The sequence below is a fragment of the Taurulus bubalis genome (genome assembly GCF_910589615.1).
Source record: "Taurulus bubalis genome assembly, chromosome: 12".
In the NCBI taxonomy this organism is placed as follows: domain Eukaryota; kingdom Metazoa; phylum Chordata; class Actinopteri; order Perciformes; family Cottidae; genus Taurulus; species Taurulus bubalis.
In genome coordinates this window covers 6,087,869-6,105,542 of record NC_136600.1, presented here as the reverse complement: position 1 = coordinate 6,105,542, position 17,674 = coordinate 6,087,869, and the positions used below count along the sequence as shown (strand labels likewise).

General features: G+C 44.7%; 1 protein-coding gene across 4 annotated transcripts in view; it reads left to right on the top strand.

Moving 5' to 3' along the window:
• Positions 1–17,674, top strand: part of rims2a (regulating synaptic membrane exocytosis 2a) — a gene marked incomplete at both ends in the record, with an annotated part of 126,064 nt that overhangs the window by 34,746 nt on the left and 73,644 nt on the right. For all 4 annotated transcript variants that reach the window (XM_079228128.1, XM_079228125.1, XM_079228126.1 and 1 more), the window contains one exon: positions 862–1,154. In XM_079228128.1, the coding sequence (XP_079084254.1) occupies positions 862–1,154 (293 nt within the window). The remainder of the gene's footprint in view (positions 1–861; positions 1,155–17,674) is intronic.

Sequence of the window (17,674 nt, the reverse complement as noted above, 5' to 3'; positions counted from 1 at the left end):
AGTTGCCTAATTGGACGACTGCGTCTTTTCTTCTTCTCCACCCAGGCACTGCATAAATGTGCCAGTGGCTCTGGCCGTCTGGCCTGTCAATCAATTGGCAAGCTCCTAGTCTTCTCAGCCACACTAAGATGTCACAAAAACTGTGTGTGTGTGTGTGTGTGTGTGTGTGTGTGTGTGTGTGTGTGTGTATGTATGATCAAACCTTTGTGTGTAGTGATCAGGGCATCTGTCTGCTGCTCGAAATGATGAGGCTAACGTGGGGCGCTGCAGTGTAGAACAGATAAAAACCTCCATCTCTCCCGTCCTTTTCACAGGAGACTGTTGATTCTTTTCCATTTAATTTATCAAAGTGCATTACCTGCAATAGTAGCTGCTTTACTTACTGTACCCTCAATGAGTCTCTGCAATCGGTAGTCATGTAGGCTCTGAACTGTTGCCGTGTGCTAACCAGAAGCAATAGTTTAATAATAACAAACTGTGCTTAAAGATTAAGAAATTAAGACTCACAGACTCAAGATGTGTAAATAATAATAGTCAACCCATTGACCTTTCAATGATATCAAAAGCTGCTGCATGTGTGAAATATTTCATCATTCACCTCATAAGCGTGAACTGTTAATACTGTTTTTGATTATCATCGCTTTTTTCTCTCTTTTTTTTCAAGTCTGTTTACTTCTTCATAGTTTCTGAACAAAGTTGGATGTAAAAATATTTTCATCCAGCAACAGCCATATCCCTGACAGTTATGTTACAGCTTAACATAACAAATACCCAAATCATTCCATTACAGCTCATCATAGGTTATATAAGACTGTCAGTCACCACTCCAACATACCAACACTGCCCTTTTCTTCCCTGCAGGTTATGTGGGTATGCAACTTGTGCCGAAAACAACAAGAAATCCTCACCAAATCGGGGGCGTGGTTCTTCGGCTCGGGGCCTGGTCAGGTGCGGGGCGTGTTTGAGGGCGGACCGCAAGGGAAGAAGGCCAAACTGCAGGACCCGTCCCTGTACCCCTACCAGGAAGCCTCAGGGGACTTGACACCAGCGTCAGACAGAAGCAGACCTCGCGGCGGGCTCCTGCCCAGACAGACGTCCCTTGACAACGGAGCGGGGCTGAGGTACTCGGCGCCCGGCGACGCATCCATAGACAGGTCAGTTCTATATGCATTTAAAAGAAAAAGAAGCACACACCCACGACACGCTCCTTGTGAGTCAAGCACATTAGATTTCATGTTGAGTAGATTGTTTGATCGGGGATTAGAGAATTCATGATTATACAATGCCACTTTACGAAGGCAACTGCATAAGAGCCTTTTTGGCATTACCACAGAGAAATTTGGTAATTTTAGTTTGTGCAGAACAGTGGTGATTCAAGCCTAGAATAAGAGCAGTGGCTCCTAGCAAGCCAGTCAAGACCCCATATAAAACGGCTTGTACATAGAGCCCATGAGGCCTATAAAAGGACACAGAGACACAGATACTTTAACTGCCACTAACTCAGCAATTCTACAACAGTCCTCCACCCACTCTCTCTTCTTCACACTCGCACACATACAGCACACGGCACATATCAACACAGGTGGTTTGAGCCAGGCTCAGCTAGGATGCATACTGTCTTTACTTTTGGGGGAAATGGCATTTTTGGTCACTGCAAGGCTTGCAAATGGAGCGTCATTAAGATGCTTTTGGAGCAGAAAAGCAAGAACAGGCCGCATTCCAATGCAGAACATTGTGTTCCATTTGTCATATGCACTAAATGCCCCCTCTGAGTACAACACTCGACACGGACACGCTGCGTTTGTGAATGTCATTCCCGGTTGCCTATTTCTTCACACTGGTGTCAGATAAGGTAGTTACTTTGCTGTCCACACGGGGGCTCCTTCCTCTTTCTTCTTTCACAGGAAGGAAGAGACTCTCGAGAAGTGTGTTTCCTTTTCTAAGATTGTGTTTTTTGGGGATTTCTGCTTTGTTTTGCTTGTCAGAGAGAGAGAGAGAGAGAGAGAGAGAGAGAGAGAATGACTTGCAGCAAAGGGTGCTGCGCCGTAATCAAGAAAGAAAGGCGGACAGACACTTTTCAGCCACAACTCTCCTGTCCTCGTTTGCTCCTCCTCAGATGTAACAAAGCGTGCCATTCATTTGACAATCCCAATCCGGCCTCTGTCCCTCTTCCTCTTCTCTGCTGACCTTGTAAATGTACACCTGGTGGGCCGTATCCCCCACTGGTCTCGCATAGGGACAAACCAGCCTGTGCCCACAGTATGTTCGGAGACACAACTCATTAGTTCTGTGTCATCTCTTCGCTGTTTCGACTTCCTATTTACTTCTCGATACGCTCTGTACCAGCAAACATGGAGGAGCTCCAGGGGAAAACACTCCGTCTGTTTTAATTGCCTGATATTTGGCTCTAAATGGATGTTTTGATGGATATGTGCGCATACCTGCCCATTAACCGGCGGTGAGTGTACATACGTTCAGAGCTTTTACACTGTAATGAGGCTGCTCCGCAACTGTGCCACATACTCTATATAGCCTCCAAAATAGATATTTATTCCTCCCCTGTTTTTACCAAGGTAAAATGGTGTACCTGTGCTGTCCTTGTTATCCTCATCTGTTGTGTTTCTGTACTCTGACTACACACAGTAACACAATAAAGAGCCGATCATCATCTGTTACTGCAAATTGTAATCAAAGCTTCAACCCTGTAAACCTTTAAGAGTGATGCAGATAACAGTATTTTGTATCTCAGTGCTACTGAAGTACTTAAACCATCTTCTCCTCAAATGACTGGCTGCTTTAAGGGGGTGTTAATGGAGGATCAGACTGACTATAGATCAGACTATAGATCAGACCGCTCCAAGCATTCAGTCATCCAGTCACTTTCTGCTCCAGTCCGGGCCCTGCACTGTATATTAATTGATTGCACGGCTGGAGAGGTAGAGATGGTACCGGAGAGCGATTCTCGCTTTGGCATTGCCCACATATGCATTGACACAACAGGAAACTGGCATTCTGAAAACACACAGGATAATGCTGATGATGGATAGCAGCGAGTTCGTAAATATAACTCCCTCTGCATAAGCACCAAAACCCACTTTCATTAATCTTAAAGAATGTTTAAATTAACTCCTGGATCTGTTCTGCTAAAGAAAGAAAGGAGGAGGGGGGGAAAAAGCTGACAGTCTATTTATAAGGAGAAATAACTTGGGAAGGCTTCTAATTTATCTTGGTCTCGGAGGTGTCATTCCAATGAACACACAGATTCGCCGGGACAGCTGCAGTGTTGGCGAGGCTGATGAAACAACAATGATTACACTGGGATCGGAACATACTCACTGCTGGAGTTTCTTCAGATTCGGCATTCTTTAAACTCATTGGGCCGCAGAGCCGCTCAGTCTGCCAGAAATGTTAGAGGAGGAAGAGGAGGAGGAAGAACACACTGGCCCTTTAACATCCAGCCCAACCCAGTCCTGCTTTGCACAGTTCAGTTCATCATTGCTTAGTCTAAGATAGTCTCTTTCAGTCTAACGGCCCCATTAGCCGGACGAGCCTGAAAGTAGCAATTTCACCAAATAATTCACGTTGACGTGGAGTTCAGTTTTTTTTTCTTTTTTTCTATAGTTTGCACCATCATTCCTACGACATTTCAAAACATGTTTACTGAGAAACTATGGTCTGAAGATGCTGCCGCTGCAAAACCAATGGAGTAAGCAACAGGAGCAGGTCGGCACTCAGCCAGATTTAAAACCAATCCACAGTTTAACTCTAAAGCACATAGACCCAAAGTGAACACACCTGAAAGCTCCATTATAATTATTCTTTGTATGTAAAACTAGGTGTACAACTAACTGCAAGTGTACTAAAGTTCATTGTTGGACAAGGAATTAAATGTGAATGTAAATGCTTACTCCATTTAATTGGGGTAATAACGTTAATGTTAATGTAACGTTAAGGAGGAATTTATAATGAGGCTGGATTATAGTAACAGATTATGTTTCAACAGATGGATGTAGTCGTCTGCATTATGGTACTGACTAACCAACTGAAAGCTGAATAGTTTATTGGTAGTGTTATTATACTTTATCTCTAGTCATATATTGAACACAGACACATGGTTCATCTTCCTGCTTATTTATAGAACCCTTTTCGAAAAAGGTTCATCATAGCTCCACGTTCAAGTGCACAGACTTTTTGATTGTCCTGTAAACATGTGTAGTCAAATGCTTCATATCAACAGCTTTAAGGAACCTTTTCAATTACCTTTGACTCTTCAAAGTCACATTCAGAACTGAATAAAGTAAAACATAACAAATAAGTGGGCTAATCCCCCGGGGAAGCACCCCTTATATGTATGCCCTTTCCTCACAGGCACACTCAACCTTTCAGAGGTATTGCACTGTCATCTGCTCTTACTGACAAGGAGCGGATGCTCTGAAGCCAGATACGGAATGTAAGAGAAGAAGAAAAAAAGAGAACACTGACGACAGCACCGCGTCTCTCCCCTGTTTTATACCGTGGTCTATATCTGCTGCTGTGCGCGTATACAAGGGTGTGCATGAGAGAGGATAGAGAGGTATGGCAACGGGTGCTCACAATTGCGCTGTGTGTGCGTGCGTCTGTAAGCGCGAGTGTGTGCTTGCGACGGGAAATATGAGTTGAATGTGAGGCAGCAGCTGATGCGCCGGTAAGGGATGCTGCTGCTGCTGCTGCTGCTGCTGGCCGCCGCCGCCGCCGCGTAGGGATGCTGCTCCGCTCCTCCGACCCTTCGGGCGCTCCTTCGCCTCTCCCTGCACACCGAGAAGAGAGAAGGAGAAAAGGCTCGTTACCGACACCGGCGCTACCTTCTCCCCCCCGCTCCAAGTCGGAAGCATTATGACCGACGGATCCCGCCCGGAATGCGTCTCGTCTGAGGACACTTTTTGCCAGGAGCGGCCGGAAAAATATGGAAGTTGCTCGGCGTCCTTTCTGCGTCTAACGCGCCCACGGGAGGCAATAATAACAGAATACTGAGGAGGTCTGTGTGCGGAGGGGGGCGTCCGGAGAGAGCGCAGGCTTCGGGATGTGTTGTCGGTGATCATTTACTGAGGATAAAAGAAAACGGAGGGGGAAAATGCAGTTTGAGACATTGCGTCAGTTCTGTAGCTCGGTTTTATCCCATTTCAACGGGGCTTTCTCGGCGCCTCAGAACATCTTGCAGACGGAGCTCTTCGAGCAGGCGTTGAGCAACATCGGGTGAGTGATTCCTTTGTAAAGAAATGGCCTGATTAATGAGCAAGGGCTTCCCCGTTGGTATGTCAAGCGGGTATTGTGCGGGGGGGGGGGGGGGGGTATTGATCGGCAGCCAGCCTGCGTAATAACAACCTACAGTATCGTGCTGTTGCTGCTGCTGCAGATATTTCCTGGCTGGATAATGGGGCCGATCAGTGATGCTGCCGCGGTTTTGCCGTGCACGCAAAACGAGGAGCCGTTTTAGGCAGGCAGACCATGCCGAGGTGTGCCTGTGCTGTGCTCGTGGCCGTGTATGTATGTGTGCGCGTGCGCGTATGCCCCAGCGCACCGCTGCTGCAGCATGTGTGCTATAATGTCTCTGCTGCTGCTGCTGCTGCTGCTGCTGCTGCTGAACATGAGGGGGTGAAGAGGGTACATGTACATTTTAAAATAAAGTCTTGGAAATTAGTGAAGACGCCCACCCCACGCACACAAGTCATACACATGCATACACTGCCCAAAAAGTACATACATAACCGGTATGACTTATTTGATAAAATAGAGACGAAGCTGCAGAAAACAATATATATATACATTATATACAGTGTATGCCTCTGGTTGACTTGGGCAATCAATTATTTGAAAAATGTAGCTGCTACCTATTAGCCACAGTGTTACTGCAACATATGCTCACTGTATTTTTACATTTGCTGGAAGAGAAGTGCTTGTGTGTCAAGAGAGAGAGAGAGAAAGAGAGAGAGAGAGAGAGAGAGAGAGAGAAGCTGGATTTCACTTAGATGCATTGGAGCATATTATGATTAGTCTGCTAAATGCTCCGATCCCCCCACGAAGAGGTCCCTGGTCATCTGGCCAGGCATGGCTGTTAGACACATTTTGCAGACTGCAGAAGGACTTCGGACTTGCAAACAGACTCCTGGCGTTCCTGCAGCAGCAGCGGAGAACGCTCAGGCTTCTTTTGACTTCTGGATCGAGGCGGAGGCCCCATGTCTCCACGCCACACACTGTCTGTCTCCGGGGACAGCAAGTCTTTGCCTCTTGTCCCCCCCACCCTACCGTCAGAAATAATTTACAGCATTGCTGGGCTCCCTGCCACCTCACATTCAGAACACTGAGCCACTTGAAAGCGCTGAACAGGGGGCTCTGTTCCTGGAAACTGTGATCCAGCAATCATCACATCTGACTGATTAAATGTAACTTATTTTCCATCGCTACCCTTTTTTTTCCTCAGTAAATCTCTGTGGTAGAAACCGTCTCTGAATGGTCGTCGAACAGCAAGACTGCTTAATTGTCATATTGTTGTATTTGGCTGAGTGGTGCAACTCACTAGAAGGTGTGTCATTTTTAATGGTGCTCCAGTGTCAGCCTTTAAGTCCATTCATTTCTGGGTCTGTAAGTAGGATAATGAAACTCACCGATACAAAACAACAACGACAACAACAACAAAAACAACAACAACACAACTCTCTGCAAACCGGCAGTGTGTGCTAGTCAGCTTGTCCTTATCCATTCGATCAGGGCTGTTTGTGTGTGAGTCTGTCTGTCTGTCTGTCTGTCTGTCTGTCTGTCTGTCTCTCTCTCTCTCTCTCTCTCTCTCTCTCTCTCTCTCTCTGTGTTTCTTTCTTGGCCAGCCCTAATGGGCTGTATGCTTTTAGATCCAGCGCCCATGTATTATGCATGTGTGCGTCAGGAGAGGTCCTAATGGGGTGTGGGGATCTGTTCTTAGAAGGCCTGAATGGTTTTGAATTGAGTGGTCACTACATTTAAACTGCAACCATACTCCCCCCCCCCCCCCTCTCTAATATGCACTCATACACACACTTACATCCCTCCCTTTCCCCTTAACCCTATATGGCAGCTCTTTGCGCTCACTGCCCTGAAATGCCTGAGACCAAAGTGTGTCTGGTGTATAAAGTGATAGACGGGACGTTACTGAGTTTGTGAGGCTGTTCTCATTCACTGTTTGTACTTATTCCTACGAAATGTAATGCCCTGTAATTTGTATATAACGCACATAATTGTAAGCCAGGACGTGCAGGTGAGGACGTCAGGTGTCGTAGTATATAGAGCGACAAAGTCTGTGTCGGGAGGATGGACACAGGACTCTCACCCTGGAGACCGTTGTTCGTGTCCCGTGTGAAGCCAAAAGATGACTAGACTTATTGTAACTTTTGTTACGTACTTATCTAACACCACATACTTAAGTTACATAACAAACATACTTATTTTAACCCACGATCGTATTCTAAACCTAACCACGTATCTTTGTTGTTCTAGCAACAAAACCGTTGTAAGTATGAGGGCATGTTGGTTTGTGGTTCACATCATACAGCCTTTTCCCAGATGAGCCTTTTGCAAACTGTGCGATGCTATAAGCGGGATATGAATATGAATAGCTGCATTTGATTGTTCTGCTCAGATGCAATGTTTTGAAAGCATCGCAGTGTTTCAAATCCAGTATATTAAATAAAACCCATATTGCCGCTGTTTAATGATTCCAAACGGGCTGGCCAATCTCAGATGCGAATTTAGTGAGTCATCCTCATAACCACAGCTGTTTAATTCATCCCACACTCTCATATATTGTTCTCCTGCAGTGACTATATGCTCCCTGTCTGGCAATCCTGATGTCAGAGCAGGGCCTGATTAAAAAGTCAAAGGAAGGCATGGAGCAAGGGATGCTATTCCTTACAAAATGCCCCCAAAAAATGGAGGGTAGATGGACATTTCGTCTGTCTTGACATGTTTATTTTTCAACATGATAACAGGACTGTATTGTGGCAGGCTCAAAGTTTATGGCCAAGTATTCTGAAAAAGACTGATAAAGCTTGAACTCAACTAGAAACTTTAATCTTAGTCAGTTACATACTTGTGTGAATACACATACAGCGCAGAAAGGGCCTCATGAAACAGCTATAAAGCCTATTCAGTGATGGGACCTGAATCCACTCCTATAATGAAGTGTGAGACCTCTTAACCAAGAGCAAACTCTGAGTTGCTTTTCAGCATCGCATCTGAAGCAGCTCATTTGTCTGTAGCAGCTATAGATTGTGCTGGTTAAGCAATGAGTGTTTGTAAGTACAGTGGACAACCTTTCCCTGTTTGCTAGCAGAGCAGTGTTGCATTACAGACATTTTGAGTTTGGGCAATTAGACTAACCATTAATTATGACAAGTGACCGTAATGTTGAAAGGCGGATAACCTATCTATCCTTCTTAGCAATACAGCGTTGATTGAGTGGTTATCAGAAACGACCATCTACATCTGATGCTGCACTCAGGTATCTCAGGTCTGGACAACATCTGAACCATAGACCATGGCAGCCACCCAAAAGTGACACCGCAGCATCTCGATGGCCCCCCATTGGTTGGCTGCTTTATAGGTCATAAACCCCACCCCCTCTATGTTAGCCGATGGGATAAACAGAATTTTTCCAAAGGATGGTTTCTGTCATTGTCGGTAGTTCTTATTAAGCTAATGTTTGCTCAAGTGATATTTCTTCTGATGAAATTTGGTTTTAATCAGCTATTTAATGCTATGAAAAGGGTGTGTGACATCATGATTGACAGCTATGATTCTCTCTCGCTGACAAGGTGCGGCCATGCTTGGCTCACGTTTGGTTGGAGGGGATGTCTGGGCGGGACCTCGAGGCTGCGGTTCCATCGCCTGCTCAGTAATGCGCAGACTCTAAATGTTGTCAAACGCGCAAGATGGCAGCTCTTGTATCCGGCACATTTTGGCTTCACTTCTGTACAGGGGGAGGAAGTGGAGACATCATTCTATACATATAGTCTGTGATCTTGACATGACTGGGTGTTTGTTTTCATATATTCTTCTTCTTTCCTAAATTCTGCAGTTTAACATTTATTACCTTTAGTTTAATCAGGTAGTCATTGAGTTCAATATCTCTTTTACAAGAGAGTAAAACATATTTATATTAGAAGTGACATACTGTATTCTCATGGCTAAATAGGCTTCAAGTAACTTCATTAAACACTCCCATCAAGTCTGTCATGCATGGAGCATAAAAGCTACAGACTGATGTCTGCTCTTGTCAATCTGTTTTGTATTGAGAGACAAAGCAAGGAAAGGACACAGAGTGACGACGACAGAAAGTACCAGGAGGAGACAGGAACACCCGGGCATCAGTCACCATGGTGACAGAGCTGTAGACGAGGCAGACGTAGCGGGCTGCAGCTTGTGGGACTGTGAACCCCTGGAGCCCCAGATTCATGTTGATGTGACAGAACTGGGGGAAAGGAGAGGAGGAAAATAGGAGGAAAGGGAGGAGAGGAGGAGGAGGAGGAGGAGGAGGAGGAGGAGGAGGAGGAGACAGACTGCAGACCTAGAAACAGGCAGCGACTAGGACTTCACAGCAGTCCCTCCCTTGGCTCCTCACAGTCCTGGACACTTTCGATGATTTAAAGGTGTATTCACCTTGATATATCCTTGACCAGATTGTAGCATATGTAACATCTCCCTATCCCCTGTTTTCACCCTTCTTTATCCAAGGTAAGTGGTCTGAGTGTATATTTAGTTCCATGCCCTGCTTTACATTCTCAAAGTTACACATTAATGCCTCACAGATGCAAACATCTGAGCCCCTCCGCTGGAGCTACTGGGAGTTAAATGCCTTGCTGAATGCAAGTCCTACCCACAATTTCCCAGCTTGCCTCTAGGCTATCATCCTCTCTTTTTACTTCATCTCTCTGAGTACTATAAAGTAGCGTCTTGAGGGTTTTGGTGTAGGAGTCAGACTGAGACTCAAACTGTATCCTCAGTAGTTCTTATGCAACCCCCCCCCGCCCCACCCCGCCCCGACATCCCGTCACACCTCGCCCACGCTCAGCCCACCCTCAGCTCCATGGTGTTGCACCTGGGTGTTGGCGGCACTCAGCAGCTGTAATTAAGCTGGCCCTTTATTGGTTTTGTCCTCGCCAAGGGAGACGTGCGCAGGAAGAAGGGAAGCACTGGTTTATTGCCTGGGTGTCTAAGAGAGGGGTTATTATGATTGTACACTGCACTGGAGAGAGAGAGGGAGAGATAAAGTGAAGAGAGTTGGAACCATAGCAGCGCAGAGGAAAAGGTGGATGAATAGTGCGAGGGAGACGGCGGGAGAGGCTGAATCGATGTGCCAGACTCCTCTTTGCTCTCACCAAATCATATCTCAGCATCGGACAGGGAGGGAGAGAGAGCGAGAGAGAGCGAGAGAGAGAGAGAGAGAGAGAGAGAGAGAGAGAGAGAGAGAGAGAGAGAGAGAGAGAGAGAGAGAGAAGCTAGTGATGGGCTGTGTAGCCAGATAAGCATCAGGCTAATGTCCCGAGCCCCAGGCCCGCTGATGATGCTGCTGCCCAGAGATGGAGGTGAAATAGTCTTTTTGCAGAGGTTTGGTTACAGGTTGCTACAGCGCGGTGCCATGGCCAGAGACACGCGTTATGTCACCCAGTAAGAGGTGACGTACAGGTTCAACCGACCAGCCCGTCCTCGGCGGTGAAACTGGATGAGGAAGGCACAGAAAGGGGTCACAGAGCAACAAAGGATAGATGGTGTACTTTTCAAACAGAAACAGCAAGCGGTGCAGAGCGCTGGACTCTGTTCATGCTTATGAAGCGAGACTGATTCTCTCAAAGGCTGAAGAGGCTTGTGTGCGAACGTACTTGTGTGTTATTGTGACCCTCAACCTTCAATGGTTGCATTACAGTAGCATCCAACTATTTCAGTCGGGCATTAGGAGCATCTTCCAACTGCCCGAGGTCCTTAACTTAGCTCTTCTTTTTGTTTTCTTTGTTTTTCTCTGTGAGAGTGCATGCGGCGACACTTGCATGTTCATGTGTTTGAAGGCCAGACCCTAAGAGGTCTTTTTTTAAAAACCTCTTAAAAATAAAATACCTATTTATTTCTGCTCCCAAACAGATGTCTGATTTCATATTGCTTTCAAATAGCCACGGTATGCATAAACTGCATACTCCCGCATGGATAGTGCTTTGCTCTCAACCATATGCCTTGATGTGTGATGCTATTTGTCAATGTCAGCGGGCAGTTTAACAACAGCTTGAAGAGGGGTTACATTTGCCTGCGTTTAGGATCTTAACAGTGTTATCCCACAAATCCTCCTCTGGCCTTGATGGTCAGTGGAGTTGCTAATTGAAAGTTAAGGCTCTCTCCTCCTCAAGGTACTTCACAACATCATCATTCTGGTATTACATTTGATTTATTGATTAAAGAGGCTTATAAAGTCTGACCTTTGGAAGGTCAAGAGGTGGACTTTATTCAGTGCAGTGGAGTCCACACGACACAGCTGAACAAATATTTCAGGCTACGCTGTCCTTGAGTCAGTTTACATTAAGTTATTTCTGTGTGCATAAATCCATTATAAATCCACCTATTAGCCTAAGACTATTTTAGGATATATATGTAGTATTCTCAAGGAATCTGTTTTAGTAACCTAGTTATTATCCACGCCACACCTCCAACGCACAATTGACCCGATGGTATATTAGCTTCATGCATTGTTTCATGAATGGGAAAAGGCCCGCTTCTACGCGTAATCCTGTTGCCGTGCCCCAAATCCAAATCTATTTCATGCTCCAATTTATTCAATTACCAAAAATACACTTGAAAAAGCTGTGTGATAAAGCAATAATGAAGACGCTTAATCTAAACATCTGCGTCTATCCAGCCCGTTGCTATCATCATCCGTCTCATCCTCAGCCCCGCGCTCAAATCCGCTTTCGCAACACTGATTGTATTTCACAAACTCAACCAGATTAACTATTTTCCATATTTTGCAAACATTGCACCGTGCACGAGTACAATTAGCTCAGTTTGTTTGTGTTGCAAATATAGTGGCCCTGGCGGCGCTCGGCGGCCTCCCTGGGCTTCTCCTGCCTCGCAGCGGAGAGGAGAACCCAGCCGAGGAGTGATCAAAAAGCCTCCTCCTTTGGCAGGCAGATGCTGAGTAAACAGGAGAAGCAGCTCCAGTAACTATCTCCTCCCGCTTCCGCTTCGCGCCTTCATTATTTCTGGAGTCTGCTGGCTGGCGTTAATGAAACCCCATGTAATATTCATTTAATTCCCAGTGTTTACTAGTTCATTAGGTTTTAGGATAGTAGTTGATCTGATCTCCAGGGGTGGCTAGGGAAAGGAAAGAAGCTGACTTTGAAGATTTACCTATTTTTCACACGCCCTTCCATTTATTCATATGTCTCTCTTGATCCTGTCAGAAGACCATTCATAGTTCTCCCGCTTACGAAAGAGCGTAGAGCTTCTGCTCTCATTTGTACAACTATAGCTAAAGTTTGAAGGCTTTTTTTTAAATTCTGGTGCAGTGGTACATCAAAATGGAAGCGGAGGATCCAGTTACTGTCCCCATCCGTATGACACGTAATTTAAAACCCCCATTTGTATACAAAACCGACAAGTAGAGTGCTACTTCCTGTGATGTATGTAAATCTAGGGATCAGCGCAAAACGGTGGCGAATCGTAACTCTGCCAATTAAGAAAATGTCCCCGGTTGAAGTTAACCATCGTCGTAGATTGAATGTTTTCTCAGACCAGAGCCCCTCCAGGCCCGTTCAGCTCCTTGGCGCTGTGTTACAGACGCTGTCCTATGCAATTACAATTAACTCACACAGCCCTTTGGTCTGGGGCTCGCTCTGAAAAGGTCTGACCGCGGGTTCATCGATTGAGACGTTGGCTCGTCAATGCCATTGAGCGCAGTAGAAAAGGTCTTCCTGCTCAGCACACAGGGACACAGCGAGTGTTTTTTTTATCAAACAAGGAGGAAAGGCAAAACTTGGTCCCAAGCTCACATTCCCCCCAAAAATGGGTAAAAACTCCAAGTTTTCTCCCACCTGGCGGTTGTTGAAATTATTGTTTTTAGAAGCAACAGTGTAGCTCTAATGATGTAAGTATTAAACTGATAATTAAAGACTAGAAATATATCTTTGGTGACATCTCATTCTGTGCTAAAAGTTATTGAGAGTCATATTGAATTTTTTCAGACAGCTATCTCCCATATCTATTCCCTTGTTGGCTTTTCCAAACTCTTCAACCCTTGTACTTAGCGCACACTGTCTCTTTGATCTGTGTGTGTGTGTGTGTGTGTGTGTGTGTGTGTGTGTGTGTGTGTGTGTGTGTGTGTGTGTGTGTGTAGTGACATCTCTCAGACAGGGAAAGTGTTTCAGAGGAGAGCTCGGGAACCGTCTTCCCATTATGCACAGCTTCCTGTCTGCCTCCAGGCAAGCCTTCTAGCATCCGATCTGTTTGAATTCAACTTAAGAGGGACTGGCGGGGTTGAGGCTACGGAACTGAAATGAGAAGACGGGGTGAACAGCAGTAATTTGAAAAGAGGAAGAAGAAAAAAAGCACAGAAATGAATCTATCAACATGCTTTGCTAACTAGCCCCAGAACAGCTCCCATTATTCTGCTGTTCTGCACTTTCTCAAACATTGCACGCCTAATTTAGCTTGTTGTAGGACCATACCTGTGTGGCTCAGTTACTGTCTAAAACAAGCATTTTGTAAAATGTATCTGCTGTTGTCTTGAATTATTGTCTTTTGCTCAATTAAAGAAAGAGCAAGATTAGAATCTCTCCAAACTAGACCATTGAGGAGCAATTTACCCTTTGCATACAGCGGGACTTCAACTTGGCCCTGATGAAGATAAAACCTGATAGAGATGGTCAATGTTGGCTCGAGGATGTGAAGTGTGCTGCACGATGCCCTCAGTCACGTTGCAGTCAGGCCATATCAGAGTTTGTTAAGCTGGGCACTCAGTGTGTAAGTAGCATACATCTTGATTTGATTATGCCCAGGGCCCAGCCGCATTGGGGTAACTTGGCTGCAGTGGCTTCCCTTCCTTATGGATGTAATTGGAGAATGCTAATATCTCCTTTCCCTAGCAATCTCTCTTTCAATTTAGGTTCATGACAAGCAGCATCTATGCAGTTTGTAGAAAAAAGGGTAATAAGAAGGATTTATATGATGCATTAGATCTCACATCTTTATAAAAAATGCTTACATTTCGACACATTTCTAGTTTTTAAACCGATTCGAAAAGGTGTGAAGTGCCCCGCACCACACACACAGCTTTTCCTACCATGATCGGTTGTAATTGTAATTTATGAATTTCGTGCTAAAAATAGCTGCTGCGGTGATAAACGTGAAATGTGCTGGATTGCCTGAGGCAATATGCAGTGTGTGCCGCTATGGAACAAAGACACATTTAAATAGAAATGCTGCAGTCAAGTGGGCTCCCTCGTTTTTTCCTTGTGTTTTCTCTTCATTGTGTTAATTCAGTTCTTAAAATTCAGTGTTTTCTCCGCCACAGAGTATGAACACTTCCCATAAAATACGTGAGCTTGTCACAGTTTCACTGTTCATCATGTAGCATTAGTAAACTGAACATTCAGGTATGTAACCAGATCTCTACAACCCACTTTGGGTCTGTCGTGTGCCTAGACATTATTTGAGCATGAATGGACTCCGGCCTCTTTTCTTCTGAGATCAACACTTCTGCAAAGCAGTTATGCTTTGAAACCAAGTGGCCAAGTGGCGGGGAACAGGGAAAGAGCCTAGAGTTTATACGTGTTGAGGTCGGAAACAGTTATGGAAGATATAGCGACCTCAGCAAGAGCAAGTAAGAACTGACTTCAAAATAAAATCTTGTGGTGAATGAATGAGATGAGGCAATTTCAAATGAATTCAACATGTTAAGTGAACAATAGGTGCGTTGAAGTGTGTGAATAATTAGTCAAACTAAACAGATTCCCGAACAGTTTGCCAGTGTGATAATATGCATCAAACGGTTAAATCAAACAAATATGAAGATCTCGAGATGTACATTGTATCTCGTCAACGATGATGAGATATCATCTATAAGCCACATCACCGAGCCTTAACAGTCTTAGCCCAAATAGAATAATAATAACCCAATGCTGCATCACGCTGAAAGATTATTCAATATGTGATGCAGTGACTTTCCATGAAGGAATACCTCGACATGATTGTCCAGCTCAGCCATGCATTGAGAATAATGCTCATATGAGCATGTGCACATGAGATTGGTGCTAACGTTAACATGCTAATCACGTGTGACAATATAGAGCTATCTGAGTCTGAGATGTCCTGCTATAAGGATAAACCCTTGTTATTCAAGTAACATCACAGTCTTTTTTTGATGACACATGGCTACATTAAAGGACCGGCAACTTATACTGTGTATTTATTTTATGGGAGCGCAGCTTCCTGTAAAAAAAAAAGGATAGAAAAGATGGTACAGTAAATGCTGTGAGCAGGATTTGGTGGAATTAAAGAATGTGAAGTGAGTTCAAGAGGTTTTGTGCAGAAATATTAGATAGGCATTGGTAACACTAGATGACGAGTTCGTTTTCTCCCTCTGTCCGTCCGCACAGGGCAGAACACCTTGTGCACAGGCAGGGGAAAGCGTTTATATATGGAACGACGGAGGCCCAACCTTGAACCCAACACAAGGAGCTATTTAGCCTGGACCCCATCACCATTTGTCAGCAATGATTGGACAATAACCAAAGACACATTGCTCACCTGTGAAGGGACGTCATAGTCCTCCTTCCCGCTGACTGGATCACACTTCCTGCAGCTGACACAACCCTTCGCCCGGCTTAGCCTTGTCGTATATTTGGTACAGGGAGGGTCTGCTGCTGCAGTCTTATCTGTTGACAATAATAGACTCAGAGGAGATGGGAGAAAAACAGAGAGAAGGAGAGGAAAGTGTATGTGGGGGGGCGACGTGACGAGTCCAGACCGGCCTGGGCCGCTGCTGGTTCTTGCCAGGAGGGTCGTCTGTCCGTCCAACTCCTGAGATGTTATTTTGGGCTGCAAGGATTATTAAAGCATCCTCTGACTCACCCCTCAGCTTTTTTCATTACCCCCTTGCTTTCCGTGGAGCCAGACAGCCGCGCAGCGTCACCACCTTTGATTTCAAATGCAGCTTGCTCACTGGAATGAAAAATGCGTACTTAGCAGAACCAAGAAGAAATTCAGAGAGAGCGAGAGAGAGAGAGAGAGAGAGAGAGAGAGGGAGAGAGAGAGTGTTCGTGTGGGTTCAATTACTTGCGTGTCAGAAAGAGAAAGAGATTGGGGGACCGATGTTCTTAAGACATTTCATTTTTTCTTCCAGTGCAGAAATACAGCCCAGTGTTTGGTTACAACAGTTTGCTGGGTTATCTCAGTATGTTCTCTACACATGCGACAGCACAGCAGCAGGGGAAGGGAGGGTCTCTGAAAAGTCTCCGTCTTGGGTTTGTGCGTCGAGGATGTTAATATGAAGCTGTAGTTATTGATATTTGTTTACTCATTACCTGTGTGATTTTATACAGCAAGGTGATGCATGGGTACTTTGGATATATAAGTCACTTAATAGTCCATTTAACCCCCCTGATTCAGTTTGTGCTGACCTTCAGTGGTTTAAATAACTGCAGTGATGCAGCAGTGTTCTCCAGGGTGTGTCAGCACACCGTGAAAGCGCCATGTCACGTGACATCATTTTGGACCACGCCCATAAGGTTACTCTTTGAATACAATTCACAGTAGGGGTCGGCGATATAGCGATTATGCTATGTTATTGTGCTGCAGCTTGTGCTTTGTGGGAAGTAGTAAATGACAGTTTATTGCGAACATGGAGTACAAATATGAATAGCCGCCAACATGAGACGTTCCGACTTACTTTGGCGTATGAACGTGGATGTGCATAACAGGCGTGTGTGTTTGTATTTTGATGGGAGCAGGGAACAGGGAGAGTTTATACTTAAAAATTAAAGCGACCAAGAACTGACTTCCAAATAAATGTGGTCTTCGAGTGAATGCATTAGGCAAGTCAAAAAGTCAGTCTATCAATAATAAATACATACAAAATAAATGAATTACAAAATGAATACATTTTAAATAAAATTAACAATAATTTGTTTAAAAGTACCACCCGCAAACTGTATTTCTGTGAAAAATACAATTGAAATTGTATGAATAATAAATCAAACTTAATAGATTCTGATTAGTTTGCTAGAATGATCACACTGGTATATCATACTACTATAGCTACATAATTCAGGCATTAACTTGATCTTTTCCAGATGTTAGTCGTTTCCTTGCTGTGACATGTCAAAATGTGGTCTGTAAAAAGGCCTACAGACCCAATAGAAGTGAGCCGGTCAAAAGCCAGCTCTGGTTTCCCACATGGTGTTTGTTATGTGGTCTCTTTAGCAGCTATGACTGATGCGGCAATCACGTGTATCTTCTCATAGGTTCCACTAGTAGTCGGTAAAACAAAAAAGTGAATTACCCATCAGTGTTTTAGTGTCAATAACAATAATAACAGACTCGTTGGAACAAATGTACTGCCTGGTTGTGTGTCCGCTCAACAGAGGTGTTTATGTTATGATTTTTTTTTTTTCAGCAGCAATATGATAAA